General features: G+C 41.7%; 1 protein-coding gene across 6 annotated transcripts in view; it reads left to right on the top strand.

Annotated features, from left to right (window-relative positions):
• Positions 1–18,713, top strand: part of UPF2 (UPF2 regulator of nonsense mediated mRNA decay) — a 129,813-nt gene that overhangs the window by 55,716 nt on the left and 55,384 nt on the right. For all 6 annotated transcript variants that reach the window (XM_024210862.2, XM_024210863.2, XM_029910843.1 and 3 more), the window contains 4 exons: positions 10,248–10,433; positions 12,477–12,680; positions 13,389–13,664; positions 16,588–16,771. In XM_024210862.2, the coding sequence (XP_024066630.1) occupies positions 10,248–10,433; positions 12,477–12,680; positions 13,389–13,664; positions 16,588–16,771 (850 nt within the window). The remainder of the gene's footprint in view (positions 1–10,247; positions 10,434–12,476; positions 12,681–13,388; positions 13,665–16,587; positions 16,772–18,713) is intronic.

The following is an 18,713-nucleotide window of genomic DNA, read 5'->3' as shown; positions in this document are numbered from 1 at the left end:
AGGGATGTGCTGGCCGCGGCTTCCCGCCACCCCCATTGGCCCGGGACGGCGAACCGCGGCCAGTGGGGGCCGCGATCGGCCGAACCTGCCGCGTCAGCAGGTAAATAAACTGGCCCGGCCCACCAGGGTGCTTACCCTGGCAAGCCGCGTGCCAAACGTTGCCGACCCCTGGACTAGATTAATAAAAAATCTGAGTAGTGATAATGTAACCCACATACCTCCTGGGTGTGGTGTTCTGTCCCATCTAGTGGCAGCGAGACCACTTAAAGAGAGAGTTAAATGAGTCTGTTCTACAGCTTTAGCTTTTAGCTCATGCTGTGGAGGCTCATGCACTAAGCTCCAGAGGTCCCCGTTCAATCCTGCCGGCCGATGAGCGGGGTCTGTCGGCGTTACAATAAGATAATTTTTTCTTTCCCAGGGGGAATGTTTTGAGTCCTAAAAATCCTTTTTCTTTAACTTTCACTCCCTTCCAAGGCTCTGTGTCACAGTGACCAGCAGAAGAAGGCTGGAAAAGATTTGATTAGAATTGCCCACTAATGGGCCATAGGATCATTAAAGAGGGTACTATAGGGTATGGGATTGACAGGTCAAGGCTTGAGACCTAAACTTGTTTCTCCTGTAGTAGCTCATTCTGGGCTCAGCTGACATTGTGGAGCTATCTCTGGAGAAGAAATATTGTTGAGTCTCATCTTATGGCAAAGGAGTAACAAAAATGCAAAAATAAGTAAAAACTGCCTTTGATATATATTGGTTGTGTTTGTTGTGTTCTCTCATAGTATAATGTCTGTTTTGTAGCTCATTCATGTCATAATTGTACTTGCCTTCACATCAAAGTCTATACAATCCTTTGGGTTGATGTGCAAGAAAATGTCTGATTTCAAAGTGGAAGAAAATCGAATGTCTTTGATTACATTATTTTATATTTTACATAAAGAAATTCCTCAAGTATCCATCTGAACTCAATTTTTTTTAATCCGGATAAATCCCTAACTGCCACTTTCTGCTTCTTGTAGAGCTGCTAGGGGCTTGTATTATCAGCAGAGCTACTATACGTTATTTTACAGATTGAGATGAGTTTTCATAGAGGAGGAAACTTTAAAAATGAGAACATTTTATATCACTCTATATGCTTGGGCTGGTATTTTCTGTGTTTTTTCTGTATTAGGGAGGATTATTTGTATAAAGCTTTCTTCTTCTCAGCATGGTATCTCCTTCTGATGTGGAGTGCAATACAGAATTTGTTGCTATGGAAATAACTTATGATTTAGTATTTTGGGCTGTGAAGAAAACAAACTCTTTTTATTAAATGCACACACTTCTGGTAATGAATAACATGCTAAGAAAAAAATAAATCCACATGTACCTTTCTGATCTTGTTTTTCAGTAAGAAATATTAGAAATTTGTCTCCTGATAATCATGGTTTTGAAGAAAAGGTCTTTAGTTATTGTACAGTCATAATACTTTATCTTCTATGTCCCCTTCTAGCCTTAGTGATATCCAGGTGTTATAAAAACACCTATAAATTAAGCTATATAGTGCCTCTGGGAGGTAGGTGAGTCATAGTTACCTATTTACAGATAGGGAAACTGTCTGGCACAGAGGGGGAATTTTACTTGCAGTAATTCAGGAAGTCTGTGACAGAGCCAGGATTAGAACACAGATCTTCTAACTCCTCCCGTACTTTAGCAACTAGACTTGCTTCCTTTCTAATTGTTATTTATACAGCACCAAAAGCATGTTAGGCACTTTATTATACACAGTCCTTGATCGAAGAAGTTTGTAACTTAATTTTAAACGTGATACAAAAAGTGAGTGCAACAAAGTGGGGCGGAGATGGTGAAGGAAAGAAGAAAGGAAAGATCATGGCTATAATATTATTACATGATTTCATAGGCTTATTATGATGCTGATCCAGCAAAGGACTTAAACGTATGCTTAATTTTAAGCACATGAATAGTCCCAGAGAGGTCAATGGGATTAATCATGTGTTCAGTGTTTAACATGTGCTTAAATGCTTTGCTTGCCCTTTATTACTCCTGGGCAGGAGTGCTGTCAGCTTTTCTGCCGACCTAGGCGGTGGAAAGTCCCGCCCCAAAATGCCGTCCCCCCACAGAGGCGGCGGAAGGTCCCGCCGCCGAAATACCGTCACGGTCGCTGCCCCCCAAATTGTAGCGCCCTAGGCGACTGCCTAGGTCGCCTAATGGGTTGCACCGGCCCTGCTTCTGGGGGAATTCTGTGCCACTGCGCAATGCAGAATTCTGCAGAAATTAATGTGCGCACAAAATTTCATTTCCCCCACTAAAATGGGCTGCAGTGCTGCTAGCCTCCACTAGGGGCCACTGGACTCGGTAGAGCCCAGCTTGCACATAGAAGAGACTGCTGGGGAGAGGGTTCCTGGCAGCTGCAGTTTCCAGCGTGCCCTGAGGGAAGGAGAGGGCGGCATGCAGGAAACTCTTTGCAAGCCTGGGACAGAGCATCAGGCTATTTTTCCCTCTTGGATCCCTGGGCTCTGGGAGGGAAGGGGGACGGGCATCTGGGCAAGGGGGGGCCCGCAGCTGGGCTCTGAGGAGGAAGGGGTTCGGGTGTATTGGCTGGGGTGGGGCTGCAGGTGGGCTCTGGGGGGGACGGGTTGTGGGTGTCTGGTCCCCCGGCTGGGCTCTGGGGGAGAGAGGAGGGGACAGAGAAATAGGAACTAGGTTATCATAGAAGTTTCTTTAACTCTCTACACCCAGGGGGATTTTTGTGAGTGTCTTTATTGTTAGACATACTTGCTGACAGGTATTTTGAAATAAATTACCAAAATAATTGACACTGGCATGATTATATAGTGTTATTTTGACAAATAAAAATGTCAGAATTTTAAGATACTGTGTGCAGAATTTTTAATTTTTTGGTGCAGAATGCCCCCAGGAGTACTTTATGCACATCCTGTGATGGTACCACTGTTCTATTTTTTAAATTTAGTTGGCGCTTCAGGTTTTTCATTTTGAAGGCTCCTTTGTAACATTAATTCTTATTTTACTCCTCCATTGTAAGTAGGCATTGTCAGCATTTTACTCTTGGAAAAACAGACAGGGATGTCCACAGAGGAAGTGTCAGAGCTGAAATCAGAGTTCAGGAGCTCCTGGTGCCCAGATCTGTGCTCTTATCTTACTCCTCTCTAAAAATGGATCTATATCATGCATATATGTAAAGAGACTTCTCAGCTGATATAAAATACTCCTATAGCTCTAGCACAGACACCAATATTCCTGTTCTTTGGTATCTGTCTTATTGTTGGTATGTTTTGAAATTAGGTAGTTTTTCCCATCATCCCTTCTAAAATAACCCCCAAATCTATAACATCAGGACCCGTGGAGAATTTCAAAAAATTATAGCTCAGTGAGCTAGTACTAAACCATTTTAAAAGGACTACAGGACTTGCTGTATTAATTCAAAAAGGAACAGTCTTTTTAGTCTTTGCAGTGCAGCAGTAAACTTTCTACTTTCATTGATACTGACGATGATGAGTATTTTTAAGTTGCCGACATGTTTGTTTTTCTGTACTGCTGCCTATCTTAGGTTTTGCTATGTAAAAAGAGAGAGATTGAAACAAAGGAATTTACAGAAAGGAATATATTTAATAACAAGTCTGAGAGCATCAAGTGGTCTGAAAACCACCTTCTTCTTCGAGTAGTGGGTGTTCGCGCCCCCTGCACCTCAGATCAGAGATTTTAGGTAGTAGGGTCTGTTTGGCCTGCATGTGCTTTCCCCATCTCACACTTTGCATTGGGGCTAGATAGTGTTGGGTGAGCAAACCACCCCCTCAGTTCCTTCTCAACCGCCTCAGCCTGCGATGGAGCCTCAGCAGCATCCACATTGATAATATCTCAATTACATCTTACTTTCTGGTTCGAGTTAGTGTTAGGTCATAGAGTTTCCATTAGTTAGTATTACTACTCCCCCTTTTTTCCTTTTTTTTTCTGAACCTCCTCCCCCCCATACACAACCTCTTTTTTTCTCCCTCTTGTTATTAGAATAGCTAACTCACTGTCCTTAGTTATTTTTCCTTGTCTCTTCCCTTTGGGGAAGTGAAACCCAGACAGAGCATGCCTGGCTCTCCCAGGTTTAAATGTTGCCTTTCCTGCTGTGAAGCAATCCTGGTCAGTGATGGGCATTCCCACCACATTCACTGCTTCGGGGAGTCACACATGCCTCAGAGGTGTACTTTCTGCCTTAAATTAAAATCAAGAGTCGGAAAGAACCCTGAGCTAAAACTCCGGCTTCTAATGGTGGAAAGTTCACTCTGACCAGCCTCTGATCCTGGCCCAGGAACCCGCCATACAATGGTCCCTGATTAGGCTGAGTCTATTGACTTCCTTGGCTCAACACTCTCCGGCGGCTTCGAAGATTAAATCTTTGAATTCCTCTCAAAAAGTGGTCTACAAATCCCCTGGTTAGAGAATCTGCTACAAAGAGACAATCCCTGACAAGGGGCACCAACTGATCTCCGACTCGGCACCCACAAGGCTGCCGGGTCCTCAGGTACAGGTATGGCCAGCAAACCTAAAGACCCCAAAGGTTCAGGCTCCAGAAGATTGGTACCATCGAGTGAATGGAGTGGTAGAGAGAAAACCAGTTCCTCTAAATCGGTAACGACAGAGTACTGTAGGGCTCGGGTACTGAGTATTTCGGCTCTGCAAAAGACCAGATCAACACCTTCTAGTCATTCATCGGAGCACAGGAGACCTCCAGTACCATTGGCTCCTTCTATATTGGCTACTTCCGCTCATCTTACCTCAACGGTACTGCCCACCGTTCCGGTACAGCAGGAATTTTGATTTCCTTGGGACTTGCTGGTTTAAGAAATGCCTGAATTGCCCTTGCTTGTCACCGACAGGTTCTAAGTACCAATCACATCTCACTTTCCTGGCATGCATGCTGTACTGATGGAGTCTCCCTCAGCATCCATAACTGCTCCACCTCTGCCAGAGGAGGAGGAGGAGGATGACAGTTTCTCTTCAGTCTCTGTTGAAGGCTCTCCATTCTATTACCAGGGACCAAGCCAACCAGAGACCTCTGCAGAACCAGCTTACTGCAACTAGAGACACGGCCCACCTTGTTGGTATGGTTTATTTTGCATCCCTGCCCATCCTGGTTAATAGCCATTGATGGACCTATCCTCCATGAACTTATCTAGTTCTTTTTTTAACCCTGTTATAGTCTTGGGCTTCACAACATCCTCTCGCAAAGAGTTTCACAGGTTGACTCCGCGTTGTATGAAGAAATACTTCCTTTTGTTTGTTTTAAACCTGCTGCGTATGAATTTCATTTGGTGACCCCTAATCCTTGTGTAATAACACTTCCTTATTTACTTTCTCCACACCAGTCATGATTTTATAGACCTTTATCGTATCGCCCCTTAGTCGTCTCTTTTCCAAGCTGAAAAGTCCCAGTCTCATTAATCTCTCCTCATACAGAAGCTGTTCCATACCCCTCATCATTTTTGTTGCCCTTTTCTGAACCCTTTCCAATTCCAATATATCTTTTTTGAGATGGGATGACCACATCTGCACACAGTAATCAAGATGTGAGCATACCATGGATTTATATAGAGGCAATATAATATTTTTTTTGTCTTATTATCTATCCCTTTCCTAATGATTCCCAACATTCTGTTCACTTTTTTGACTGCCGTTGCACATTGAGTGGATGTTTCCAGATGTTGTCCCACAAACTTACACAGGATCGTTTTAGGGGTCAAGACAAAGATGCCACATTTATTATTAATTTGTAACTATTAGCAAATACCTTAATGCTTATACACATACACTCTCTCACACACACACACCCCAAAATGTTCTGCAGCTGCTGGATAGTTACCAGTCCTGATTGTAGTTTGAGTTCGCAGCTTGGGATCGTAGCTCGTGACAGCTAACTGGCCAGGAAAGCTGAGCACGAGGAGGAGCCGGGTCTCTGTCGGGCGCGCACCGATGCTCCTTGATGTTGATAGCAGAACGTTACCCAAAGTCTCTCATCTCACCCTTCCTTTTTTATAGGAGTTTAGTTTGGATTCAAAGTTCCTAGGTCTCGCTGCGTCAGGTCGCCTCTGGGTTTGGTGCTTGATCACCCGTCAATTGCAGGCGTGACTGTCAGCCTGGGACCTGGCTTTGATCTTCCTTCTGTTGTTTCTTTTTAGGTGGATGCTTCTTGCTTGAGTTAGGGCTGTTGTCTAGTTCTTCAGCCGTTGGTATTTGAACTTTATCTCATCAGGACGGGCTGGTGCTGGAGGTTGATTCTATCACCCATGCATCCCTCATTCACACATCTCAACTAGACTAATAAAATTACAGCAGGGTTTGCAACAATGAAGGTTGCAGCAAGCCCTTACAAAATGGAGTAAGCGTTTTAAAATGGGGTTTGAATTACAATATGGCACAGAAGTTACAATGTAGGAAAAATGGCAAGTGTAATGAAAGTTACAATGTAGGCAAAATGGCAGGTGTTATGAAATGGTGAACAGAAGTTACAATGGTACAGGATAACTAAAAACAATTTCATTCATGAGTCCTACACAGAGAACTATCCACAATGACTCCAAGATATTTCTTGAGTGGCAACAGCTAATTAGACCCCATCATTTTATATGTATAGTTGAGATTGTTTTCCAATGTGCATTACTTTGCATTTCTCAACATTGAATTTCATCTGCCATTTTGTTGCCCAGTCACCCAGTTTAGTGAGATCCCTTTGTGACTCTTTGCAGTCTGATTTGGACTTAACTATCTTGAGTAGTTTTGTATCATCTGCAAATTTTGCCACTTCACTGTTTCACCCTTTTTCCAAATCATTTATGAATATGTTGAACAGTACAGACCCCTGAGGACACCACTATTTACTTCTCTCCATTCTGAAAACTGACCATTTATTCCTACCATTTGTTTCCTATCTTTTAACCAGTTACTGATCCATGAGGGGATCTTCCCTCTTATCCCATAACCGCTTACTTTGCTTAAGAACCTTTGGTGAGGGACCCTGTCAAAGGCTTTCTGAAAGTCTAAGCTCAGTATATCCACTGGTTCACCCCTGTCCACATGCTTGTTGACCCCCTCAAAGATTTCTAGTAGATTGGTGAGCATGATTTCCTTTTACAACAACCATGTTAACTCTTCCCCAACAAATTATGTTCATCTGTGTGTCTGATAATTCTGTTCTAAGTAGTTTCAACCAGTTTGCCTGGTACTGAAGTTAGGTTTACTGGCCTGTGCCAGGATTCCTCTGGAGCCTTTTTTAAAAATTAGCATCACATTAGCTATCCTCTAGTCTTCTGGCACAGAAGCTGATTTAAATGATAGGTTACATACCACGGTTAGTAGTTCTGCAATTTCACATTTGAGTTCCTTCAGAACTCTTGGGTGAATACCATCTGGCCCTGGAATTCATAGGAGCCGATCTAGATGCAGTAGAGGCTAAAGCTTTCCTTCCCTCACACAGGTTCAACACCTTAGTCAACTTAATCTCAATAGTCCAGGCCATCCCTGAGACTTCTGCCAGCAACTCCCTTGACTGGTGGAAAGACAGTCACAATCACCCCTAATTTTAATAATCACAACAGACGCATCCCTATAGGTATGAGGAGCCCACCTGGACACCCACACTATTCAAGCCAAATGGTCCCCACTCAAGTTCACACTACATATCAACTTACTAAAACTCAGAGCAGTCAGGAATGCCTGTACATATTTCCTACCATTGATCAGGGAAAGCATATAAAGATTGACAGACAACATCTCATGTATGTTTTACATAAACTGCCAGGGAGGAGCAAGATCCAAAGCAGTGAAACTCTCGAATTGGTGCATTCGCCTCCAAATCAACATCTCAACAGCTTACCTCCCAGGCATACAAAACACTACACTGGACACTCTCAATAGGAATTTCTCCCAGGATCATGAATGGGAAGTAAATCCCTCCATTCTCCACAGCATATTTCTACATTGGGCAGTCCCAAAGATAGCCTTATTTGCCACAGCCAGAAACAAAACAGTTTGCTCCAGGGCCGGCCTGGGTCATCACTTTCTCAGAGATGTCTTTCTCCTACAGAGGAACACAGATCTCTTGTATGCCTTTCCACCGACTCCTCTAATATCCAAGGTCCTGCTCAAGATTAAAAAAAAAAAAAAAAAAAAAGAGAGAGCCACAGTTATACTCAGAGTTCCCATGTGGCCAAGTCAGATGTGGTTTCCACACCTTATTCTACTGGCGATTTGCTCTTGAGCCTATTCATCATCTCCTCTCTCAGAATGCTGGCCAGGTCCATCAATCCAATCTGCAGGTTCTCTGGCTCAAGGCATGGCTCCTCGATGGTTCAAAGGCTTGGAAATGACCCGCTCCAAGGATTGAAAGGTGGTGCTGTTACATAGAAGGAAGCAAGCTATTTGTCTCTCACACACTCAAAAGTGGAAGAGATTCCAACTCTGGTGTGACTTGAGGCACATGACTCCTATATTCTCTCCACTATCGCTTGTGCTGGATTACATCCTAGAACTAAAAAAATCAGGATTCTCGCTAAGATCTGTAAAGGTGCATCTTGCAGCCATCACTGCCTTCCGTCATAAGATAGACTGTTCTGTTTTCGTTCATCTTACAACAAGAAGGTTTCTCAAGGGCACAGGTAACCTCTTCCCACAAATCAGATGACCTGTACTGACATGGGACCTCAACTTTGTCCTCAGGTGTCTAACCAGACCTCCCCTTTGAATCCATTACCACCACCTCACTTCCTACACCTCGCTAGGAAAACTACATTTCTAGTAGCCATTACTTCTGCTCGAAGTGTGGGAGAGATAGGGGCTCTAATGAGTTACCCTCATCCCTTACAGTCTTTTTCAAAAACAAGGTTACACTATGACCACACCCAAGGTGTAAGGGTGTGGACTCACCTCTGTGGCACCTCCTGCTGGTCGTCCTCGGGAATTAGCTCATCCCAGCTCCGGAGCACCCTCTGCAGGCCGGTGATCCGCTTTACCTCACTCTGGCCCCTGTGTCCCTTCCAGGACCCAGTGCCCCATTATCTGGGGTGCTGCCCCCTGGCAGTAACCCCACAGTTCTGGGTCTCCCCTTCCCAGGGGAACCCCCACCCACTATCCCCACTTCGCCTCAGTCTTGGCTGCTGCCAGTCATCACTTAGCCTCCGTTCACTGGGGCAGACTGCAGTGTATCAGCCACTCATCACAGGCAAAGGTGTTTGGACCTGCTGCCTCTGCCTACCTGTGGGCTGCCCCCTGCAACCCAGTACCTAATAGGCCTTACCAGGCCTGCAGTCTGGGGCTTTCCTAGGCCAGAGCTCCCCAGCTCCCTTGGCCTTTCCCCCAGCCCTGCTCTACCTTAGGTACCCAGGTACGCTCCCTAGCAGACAGGCCCTTCTCCCTCTAAAGGCAGAGAGAGAGTGCTGAGCTCCTGGCTCCCAGCCTTTTTGTCATATTCATAGAGTTTTAAGGGACCACTGATCATCTAGTCTGACCTCCAGTATATCATAGGCCACCAACATCACCCAGGACCTGCACACTAAACCCAATAACGGAAATGAGTCCAAAGTAAATGAGGCCCACGGGAAACTAGACTTACGTGCGACTAGGAGGGACTGAGGTTCACCAGTGCTTGAGGGCCCTCCAATGGTAGGGAAATTATTGAATTAGAAATACTCAGATAGTCCTGGCATGTGACCCATGCCCACGTGCTACAGAGGAAGGTGAAAAACCGCCAAGGTCATTGCCAGTCTGACCTAGGAGCAAATTCCTTTTTGACCCCACGTATGGCGATGAGCTAGACCCTGAGAGTGTGAGCAAGAACCAGCCAGCCAAGCACCTGAGAGTGCGAGAATGCTCAGTGCCACCTCAGAGCCCTAGCCCACCCAGTCCCATGTCCCATCTCCAGTTTTGGCCATCCCTGATGCTTCTGAGGAAGGAGATTTTAAAAACTTCCCAGAATACATCGCGGGGAAAATACTCTCTTCCTGACCTCTCCCAGTTGCCAGCCGAAACCCTGAAGCATGAGCTTTAGGAACATAAGACATAAACTGGAAATTAGCCCTAGGGCTGTTGAGTTCTGCCCCCAACCATCACAAGCAACATACTTGTAATTTATTTCTCTGCACTCTGCCTCCAGCCACCCATCAGTTACACTCTGAAGACTTTTGGCGTGAGGGAAATTTAATAGCTTAATGAGGAGAAACATTTTTCACATGATATGTTTTATTTGTTTCTAGGAACAAATGATGAGAAAGAAACAAGCAATGCATCTCGACGCACGGTATGTCACAATGGTGGAGAATGCATACTATTACTGTAATCCCCCTCCTGCTGAAAAAACTGTGAGGAAGAAACGCCCACCTCTGCAGGAGTATATTCGTAAGCTTCTTTACAAGGATCTCTCCAAGGTCACCACTGAGAAGGTGAATCCATGTGAAGTCTTGATGTGGTAGATGGCAGTACTTGTGACATGACACAACTCTTCCTCTTAAATTATTTATTACAAGAACAATAATTATAGGTACTCATTTAGAAACTGAGAGTGAAAGGATGAGTCGTTAGTTAACTAATGCTAGGAAAGAAGGCTTCTGCTTGACCCATGTAAACGATTGAGGTTGAAAAGATGGGAAGAGGTTTTGAATTATCCAGATCTGACACATGTTTTGAAGGATCCAAGAAAGTTGGAACACAGCAAGTGTCTGAGGGCAGGGTTGAGATTAATGTTTAATACTCCCAGGAGAGGAGAAACTGCTTCTGGTTCAGGATTATATTAGAGACGGGCACACTGTTTGAGCTATTAAAATCAGAGGCCATGTGCATGCTAACAAGGCAAGATATTTTAAGGTGAGTCAATGGGGATGTCCAGGTAGAGCTCCAGCCATGATTTTAGTCTTCCAGGAAGAGAAGAGGAGTAGGTCTGAGAATATACAAGTCCCAGAAAAGAACACTGTGGTTTCTCAAGAAGTCACACTGGGTGGTGAGGCTCTCAAACTCTAAAGGTACACCAGTCTTATTCTAAGACGTATGCAGGGAGAGTCTACAGTATCTCTGGGGTATAACCTTGGATGTCTGTTAGACCAGTGGTTCTCAACCTTTCCAGACTACTGTACCCCTTTCAGGAGTCTGATTTATCTTGCGTACCCCCAAATTTCACCTCACTTAAAAACTGCTTACAAAATCAGACATAAAAATACAAGTGTCACAGCACACTATTACTGAACAGTTGCTTACTTTCTCATTTTTACCATATCATTATAAAATCAGCTGGAATATACATATTGTACTTCCATTTCAGTGTATAGTATATAGAGCCATATAAATAAGTCATTGTCTGTCTGTATGAAATTTTAGTTTGTATGGATTTTGCTAGTGCTTTTTATGTAGCCTGTTGTAAAACTAGGCAAATATCTAAATGAGTTGATGTACCCCCTGGAAGACCTCTGCGTACCCCAAGGGGTACATGTACCCCTGGTTGAGAACCACTGTGTTAAACATCCAGTGCTGAGTGAATACAGTAAGCATCTGGGAGAAGTGTTTCCATCCTGCACAGTGTTTGCATTAGGTCAGACCAAATGTATTCCATACCTTTTTATAAGTGGTCTGGGTTTCTGTCTCTTTATGCTTTTAATAGTACAAGGCAAAATAAATAACACGTGTATATAAATTAAGGATCAGATCCTTCGTTGGTGTAAATTGGTGGAGCTTCGTTAGCAGCAATGGAACTCCACCAGTTTATGCCAGTTGAGAATCTAACCCTAAAAGTTCAGGGTATATTAGACTCCTTGTTTTTATTCTGTAGTCTTCACTTTCCACATTAAAACAATTTCTATGCGTAGCTTAGATGTTAAGGTTCATGTTTGGTTTCAGATCAGCTTTACTTAAGTTGTGACTCTGTTTACTTTGTTCAAGAGAAGTGTAGAATTTTGTTTTAATCTTAGGTTTTTTTCAGTGCCGTTCAATATTATAGTTCTGCTCTTCTGAGTCCCGTTACAAGTATCAGCTAATTTCCATGGATTTTAGGAAAAAGGGGATAAAGTGCCAGCTTCACTGATGAAGTGGTGCTTCCTGCTATCTGAGCCTTTCAGAAGAAGATGGTCTTGGGGTTTGTAGTGAGGTGGTAGTTCTAGATCTTTCTACTCCCGGTAACATGATTTCTTACTGGCTTCCTGAATGATTGAGAGCGCCTCGATAAATGACAAGCTGGAGAGGACCACCAGTCTTCTCATGGAGTAGGGTTTAGATTAGGTACCCATGGCTTGGGATATATATCCATTAGATTTACTTCATTTGGGTAACACACGAATCCACTTCTGAATAGGTGGGGGTATTTCTTTAGAAAGAGGCCACAAATATTATTTGGGGGTGGCATTTGTAATGACTATAAGATATAACAGGTTCCATTTACACATAAATCCACCCAGCTTTGCCTACTGAATTGTTAATTGTGTTTTACAAATCTTGTTTAGGTCCTGAGACAGATGCGCAAATTGCCCTGGCAGGATCCTGAAGTGAAAGATTATGTTATATGTTGTATGATCAACATCTGGAATGTGAAATACAATAGTATTCACTGTGTAGCTAACCTCTTAGCAGGGTTGGTACTTTACCAAGAGGATGTTGGAATTCATGTTGTGGATGGAGTGCTAGAGGATATTCGCTTAGGCATGGAGGTAAAATATATACATATATATTATAAGTTCATTCACTTGTTTAACAGAAACATTAAAATAAAACCTTTCTAAATATAATTTAAAAATAGAAACAGAGATTATGGAAAATGTTTTTCATTGCTTGATTGATTACTTTTCTACCTACCTGCCAGCTGCTTTCTTTAAGGTCAATCATAAAGTCAGAATAAAAATGAGAGAGGGTTATTAGGGTAGTTACTTCATTCCCTTGCCATAGTAAGATTGTTCCCTATGCACTATTTATAATGCTTTTCTAGTCTAGTATTTAAACGTCTGAAGCCATGGATTTTCATATCATTTTCTCTGGAAGTCCATAATTTGATAGAGCTCACAGTTATCGAAAGCTTTTTCTAGATATGTTTATATAAAAAAAAAAAAAGCCAAATTCCAGAAACATTCTTTTAAATAATACAGGACTGGGCTTCATTCAAACCTTTATGATATCTATTGATTGGCCAGGTTATATGGCTATCTGCAATACGTCGATAGAACATAGAGTTACTTTGGGCTCTATTGTAACAAATTATATCAAGGAGTGACAATATTATTTAAAGCAAAAATGTACTTTTTTAGTTTACATTTCTGTAATGGAGACTGTAAGGCTCCTTATAGTAATTCCTATTGTGTCCACCTCTATAAAAGTAAATGTGTGTTTTGCACTAAACTAGTAAATGTTGGGTTTTGTTCAAGGTTAACCAGCCAAAGTTTAATCAGCGACGGATCAGCAGTGCCAAGTTCTTGGGAGAACTTTACAATTACCGAATGGTCGAGTCAGCTGTAATATTTCGAACTCTATATTCATTTACATCATTTGGTGTGAACCCTGACGGTACTGCTAGTCCACTGGACCCTCCAGAACATCTTTTTCGAATTCGACTGGTCTGCACCATTCTTGATACCTGTGGGCAATATTTTGACAGAGGTTCCAGCAAACGGAAGCTTGATTGCTTCCTTGTGTACTTTCAGGTATTAATAAACTTAACTTTGTGTTTAAAATTAACTTTGGGTGATGGGTGTATCTTCTCATGGTCCTAAAGATTTATCTATACAGTATCTAGAATCTGTACACTTCGGTTTTTATCATTTGGGCTCCAGTTCAGCAAGGGATTTAAATGTGTTTAAATTTAAGCACATGAGCAGTCCCGTAGATTTCCCTGGGACTATTCACATGCTTAAGTTGAGCACATGCTTAAATACTCTGCTGAGTTGAGGCCTGACTGTGAACTCTACAAGCTCTGTAATGATTTTTTTTAAATCCCTTCTGATGTTCATAGTTTTAATGAGAGATTTTTGAAATGGCATTAAAATGTCAAATGTAACTGGATGATGCCATGGTAACTCCATGGAATATTCTGAAACATTCATGGACTTTAGAGTGCTTGTGTTAATCTCTTTTAACTTAATTTAGAAGGACAAAAGAAAAACAGGGAATTTTAAAAGATAACTGCAGTGGAGGAGTATTGGCATTAGGGCTGTCAACTGATTAAAAAAATTAATCATGATCTACATTTTCAAATATATTGATTTCAATTAAAACAGAATACAAAGTGCACAATGCTCACTTTATATTTATTTTTGATTACAAGTATTTGCACTGTAAAAATACAAAAGAAATAGTATTTTTCAGTTCACCCAATACAAGTACTGTAGTGCAATCTCTTTATCATGAAAGTTGAACGTACAAATGTAGAATTATATACAAAAAAACTGCATTCAAAAATAAAACAATGTAAAATTTTAGAGCCTGCAAGTCCACTCAGTCCTACTTCTTGTTCAGCCAATCGTTCAGACAAAGAAGTTCGTTTACATTTGCAGGAGATAATGCTGCCCACTTCTTGTTTACAATGTCACCTGAAAGTGAGAACAGGCATTCTCATGGCACTGTTGTAGCCGGCGTCACAAGATATTTACGTGCCAGATGCGCTAAAGATTCATCTGTCCCTTCATGCTTCAACCACCATTCCAGAGGACATGCGTCCATGCTGATGATGGGTTCTGCTCGATAACAGTCCAAAGCAGTGTGGACTGACGCATGTTCATTTTCATCATCTGAGTCACATGCCACCAGCAGAAGGTTGACTTTCTTTTTTTTGGTGGTTTGGGTTCTGTAGTTTCCGCGTCGGAGTGTTGCTCTTTTAAGACTTCTGAAAGCATGCTCCACACCTCCTCCTTCTCAGATTTTGGAAGGCACTTCAGATTCTTAAACCTTGGGTCGAGTGATGTAGCTATCTTTAGAAATCTCACATTGATACCTTCTTTGCATTTTGTTAAATCTGTAGTGAATGTTCTTAAAATGAGCAATGTGTGCTGGGTCATCATCTGAGACTGCTATAACATGAAATATATGGGAGAATGCAGGTAAAGCAGAGCAGGGGACTTACAATTCTCCCCCAAGGAGTTGAGTCACAAATTTAATTAACGCATCATTTTTTTTAACGAGCGTCGTCAGCGTGGAAGCATGTCCTCTGGAATGGTGGCCGAAGCACGAAGGGGCATACAAATGTTTAGCATATCTGGCATGTAAATACCTTGCAATGCCGGCTACAAAAGTGCCATGCAAATGCCTGTTCTCACTTTCTGGTGACATTGTAAGTAAGAAGAGGGCAGCATTATCTCCTGTAAATGTAAACAAACTCGTTTGTCTTAGCGATTGGCTAAACAAGAAGTAGGACTGAGTGGACTTTGTTTTATTTTTGAGTGCAGTTATGTAACAAAAAAAGACTATATTTGTAAGTTGCACTTTCATGATAAAGAGATTGCACGACAGTACTTGTATGAGGTGAATTGAAAAATACTATTTCTTTTGTTTGTTATTTTTACAGTGCAAATATTTGTAATAAAAATAATATACTTTGATTTCAATTACAACACAGAATACAATATATATGAAAATGTACAAAACCATCCAAAATATTTAATAAATTTCAGTTGGTATTCTATTGTTTAACAGTGCGATTAAAACTGCGATTAATCATGATTAATTTTTTTGTTTGTCATGTGAGTTAACTGCGATAAATCGACAGCCCTAATTAGCATATATAGTAATTCAGTTCCTTTGTGATTAAACTAAAGAAGTGATTATTTAAAATATTATGGGGTTCCATGTTTCTGTCTCAGTAAATACATATCAAATTTGATCAGTCTAAAAATTAAAAAGATGTTTTTCCCTAATTGCTGTTAGTCCTGAAAATCTGAAAGTCAGACTGAGTTGTTTCTGGCTTGAACATCACCACCATTAATAAAGGTTCTGCTGATCATACTCTGCCTTCAGATGCACCTGCGCAACCTCATTGTTCTCCCATTTTGCCCTTAAATACACTTTTGTATAAATAAGGGTAGAATTTACTTTGCATCTTACAGATGAATATAGTGCTGGTTTGCTATAAAGATGTCCATACGTTCGATAGAAGCATCACCCACTGATACCTGAAGTTTTAACATTCTCATGTTTGTGAAAAATGTCTTCCCTTTTAAAAAAGAATATGATTTGTATGGCTGCATTTGTACAAGAATTAAAGAGGGATTTTGAAATGCACAAAGGGCAGATAGGTGCCCATTTCCCATTGAAAAATCTGCCCCTAAAAAGGGTATTTTCATTCTGTTCCTATTTTTTGTAATATTTTCAGTTGCCATAGATGATTTATTTGGTTATGTAATTTAAAATCTGGATTGTCACTTTAAAATTCCGTATGGATTTTTTTATTTTAGGGATTTTCTTTGAATTGTTTCAAACTGTTTTAGCAGGATACATGAATTTAGTATGTTTTTAGTGACTTGTATGCATCTACATTTTCTTTAATGTTTTGGTAATGTCTTTTTTCTTGGTAAAATAGCTTCAGTCAACATGAAGTACAGTACATATATAACATGAGGATGTTTTGTATTTCAGAGGTATGTTTGGTGGAAGAAGAATTTGGAAGTTTGGACAAAAGACCATCCATTTCCTATTGACATTGACTATATGATCAGTGATACGCTAGAACTGCTGAGACCAAAGATAAAACTCTGCAATTCTTTGGAAGAATCTGTCAGGCAGGTACAAGATTTGGAACGAGAATTCTTAATAAAACTAGGTAAGAAATAATACAGCATCAAAGCCAGTTGTTCATGTCTTTTACGCTGTCATTATTATTATTACTACTACTACTATCACTATCCCTCAGTGATAGATCACTACAAAAACTAATTTCCCCCCTGCTGTTACTCACACCTTCTTGTCAACTGTTTGAAATGGGCCACCTTGATTACATTGAACGCATTAGCACTACAAAAGTGATTTTCCTCCCTTCTTGTCAACTTTGAGAATAGCCCACTTGCACCTTAATTGAATTGGCTCGTTAGCACTGACCCCCCCCCCCCCGACTTGGTAAGGCAACTCGCATCTTTTCATGTGCTGTGTATTTATACCTGCCTCTGTATTTTCCACTCCATGTATCTGATGAAGTGGGTTTTAGCCCACAAAAGCTTATGCCCAAATAAATTTGGTTAGTCTCTAAGGTGCCACAAGGACTCCTCGTTGTTTTTGCTGATACAGACTAAGAGCTACCACTCTGAAAACTATCCCTCGGGTGTTTTTTAACCTTTTTCTGCATTTCCTGACCTGTTCTGAATCTGGGTAACATATTAATTTGATGTATCTAAAGAAACACTAAACACGAAGGTGACTATGGTTTTTATTTATGATGACTGGTATAAAAGGAAAAGGAAAACCACCAACTCTAACTTTGTTAGTACACAAGAGCTTTCGGCTGCTTTGATACAGTATTTAGTGCATCCAGCAGTCCTGGTGGCTGAGTAGCTCATCACACACAAGCATATCCATTGGTTCTATTACCTAGATTCCTTTAAGGTATATGGGACCATTACAGTCAAACACTGGACTTGTAGAACAAGTAGGGTGGCCTGATGTCCGGTTTTTGACTGGAAAGTCCAGTCGAAAAGGGGTCCTGACAATGTCTGGTTACTACGAGCGGGAGAGGCGCCAAGTCATCACCTGCTCCAGCCTCCTACTCAGCTGGGGCCACCTCCTACCTTCGTTGGGTCCCAGCTCCGCAGGAAAATCCCTCCTGACCCGGGAGGTGGGGATGGGAGGGGAAGAGCAGCGAGTGATGCAGGGGAGGGGGCCTATGGGGAAGAGGCAGGGCAGGGGAGATTCCGGCACTCCTGTTGGAGTGTCCGGTTTTTAAATATTACCAAGTCGGCAAACCTAAGGACAAGGCATTCAAATAAGCATAAAAATGTGTATTGTAATATCGAGTCATTGAAATGAACAGTTGTGCCTACTAATGTGGTCTAGTGTATATTATGTGAAACTGGGGGTCATTTGAGTTCTGTTCCTCAGTCTTGACATGTGACCTTAGACAACTCCCTTGACCCCTTTCTTTCAGTTTTCCTTCTGCATTACCTGCCTCATAGTAGTTGAAGCTTAAATTGATTGAAAACCATCTTGATAGTCTTCAAAGAAAGACAATGGAGAGTGTTAGTGTATTTGTTTGTATCTCCATAGGCACACTCAAGAATGCATATAGGGGGCAGCTGGGCTCCAGTGGACTAAGCATAAGGATGGGTGTCAAGATCTGTGTAACATCCCTGACTTTGCTACGCCACCTTCGGCATTTCACGAAATCTCTCTGACCCTCATTTTACACCATTCCATAAAACGGAGATAAAATTATTTACTAAACCACCTATTGGAAGAGCTTTGAAATATACAGTTCTTTTCATCCATAGAAGTGTGGTGTTAGCCTGTCTCCAGTGAATACTTAAATAGATGAGGAAAATGGTGCTTTGGGCATCTTTTTCAGCACTCTAGGAAGGGTAAACTTGACCACGTAGTATCTTTCTCTTTAAGGCTAGGCCTACAAAATGTCATGAGTGTTCCAATGTTTGCTATGTAGAGAGATTAACAGTGGTCTTTAACAATGATGTATTACAGAAATAAAGTAGAAGAAATACTATTGCTTGAACTTTTGGAATATTTAGCAAGTAGCAAGCAGATCTGGAGACAAACTAAGT

This window comes from Terrapene carolina, unplaced genomic scaffold (genome assembly GCF_002925995.2).
Source record: "Terrapene carolina triunguis isolate 2854851 unplaced genomic scaffold, T_m_triunguis-2.0 Scaffold68, whole genome shotgun sequence".
Taxonomy (NCBI): Eukaryota; Metazoa; Chordata; order Testudines; family Emydidae; genus Terrapene; species Terrapene triunguis.
The sequence above is the reverse complement of the archived record's forward strand: the minus strand, read 5'-3'. Positions and strand labels throughout refer to the sequence as shown.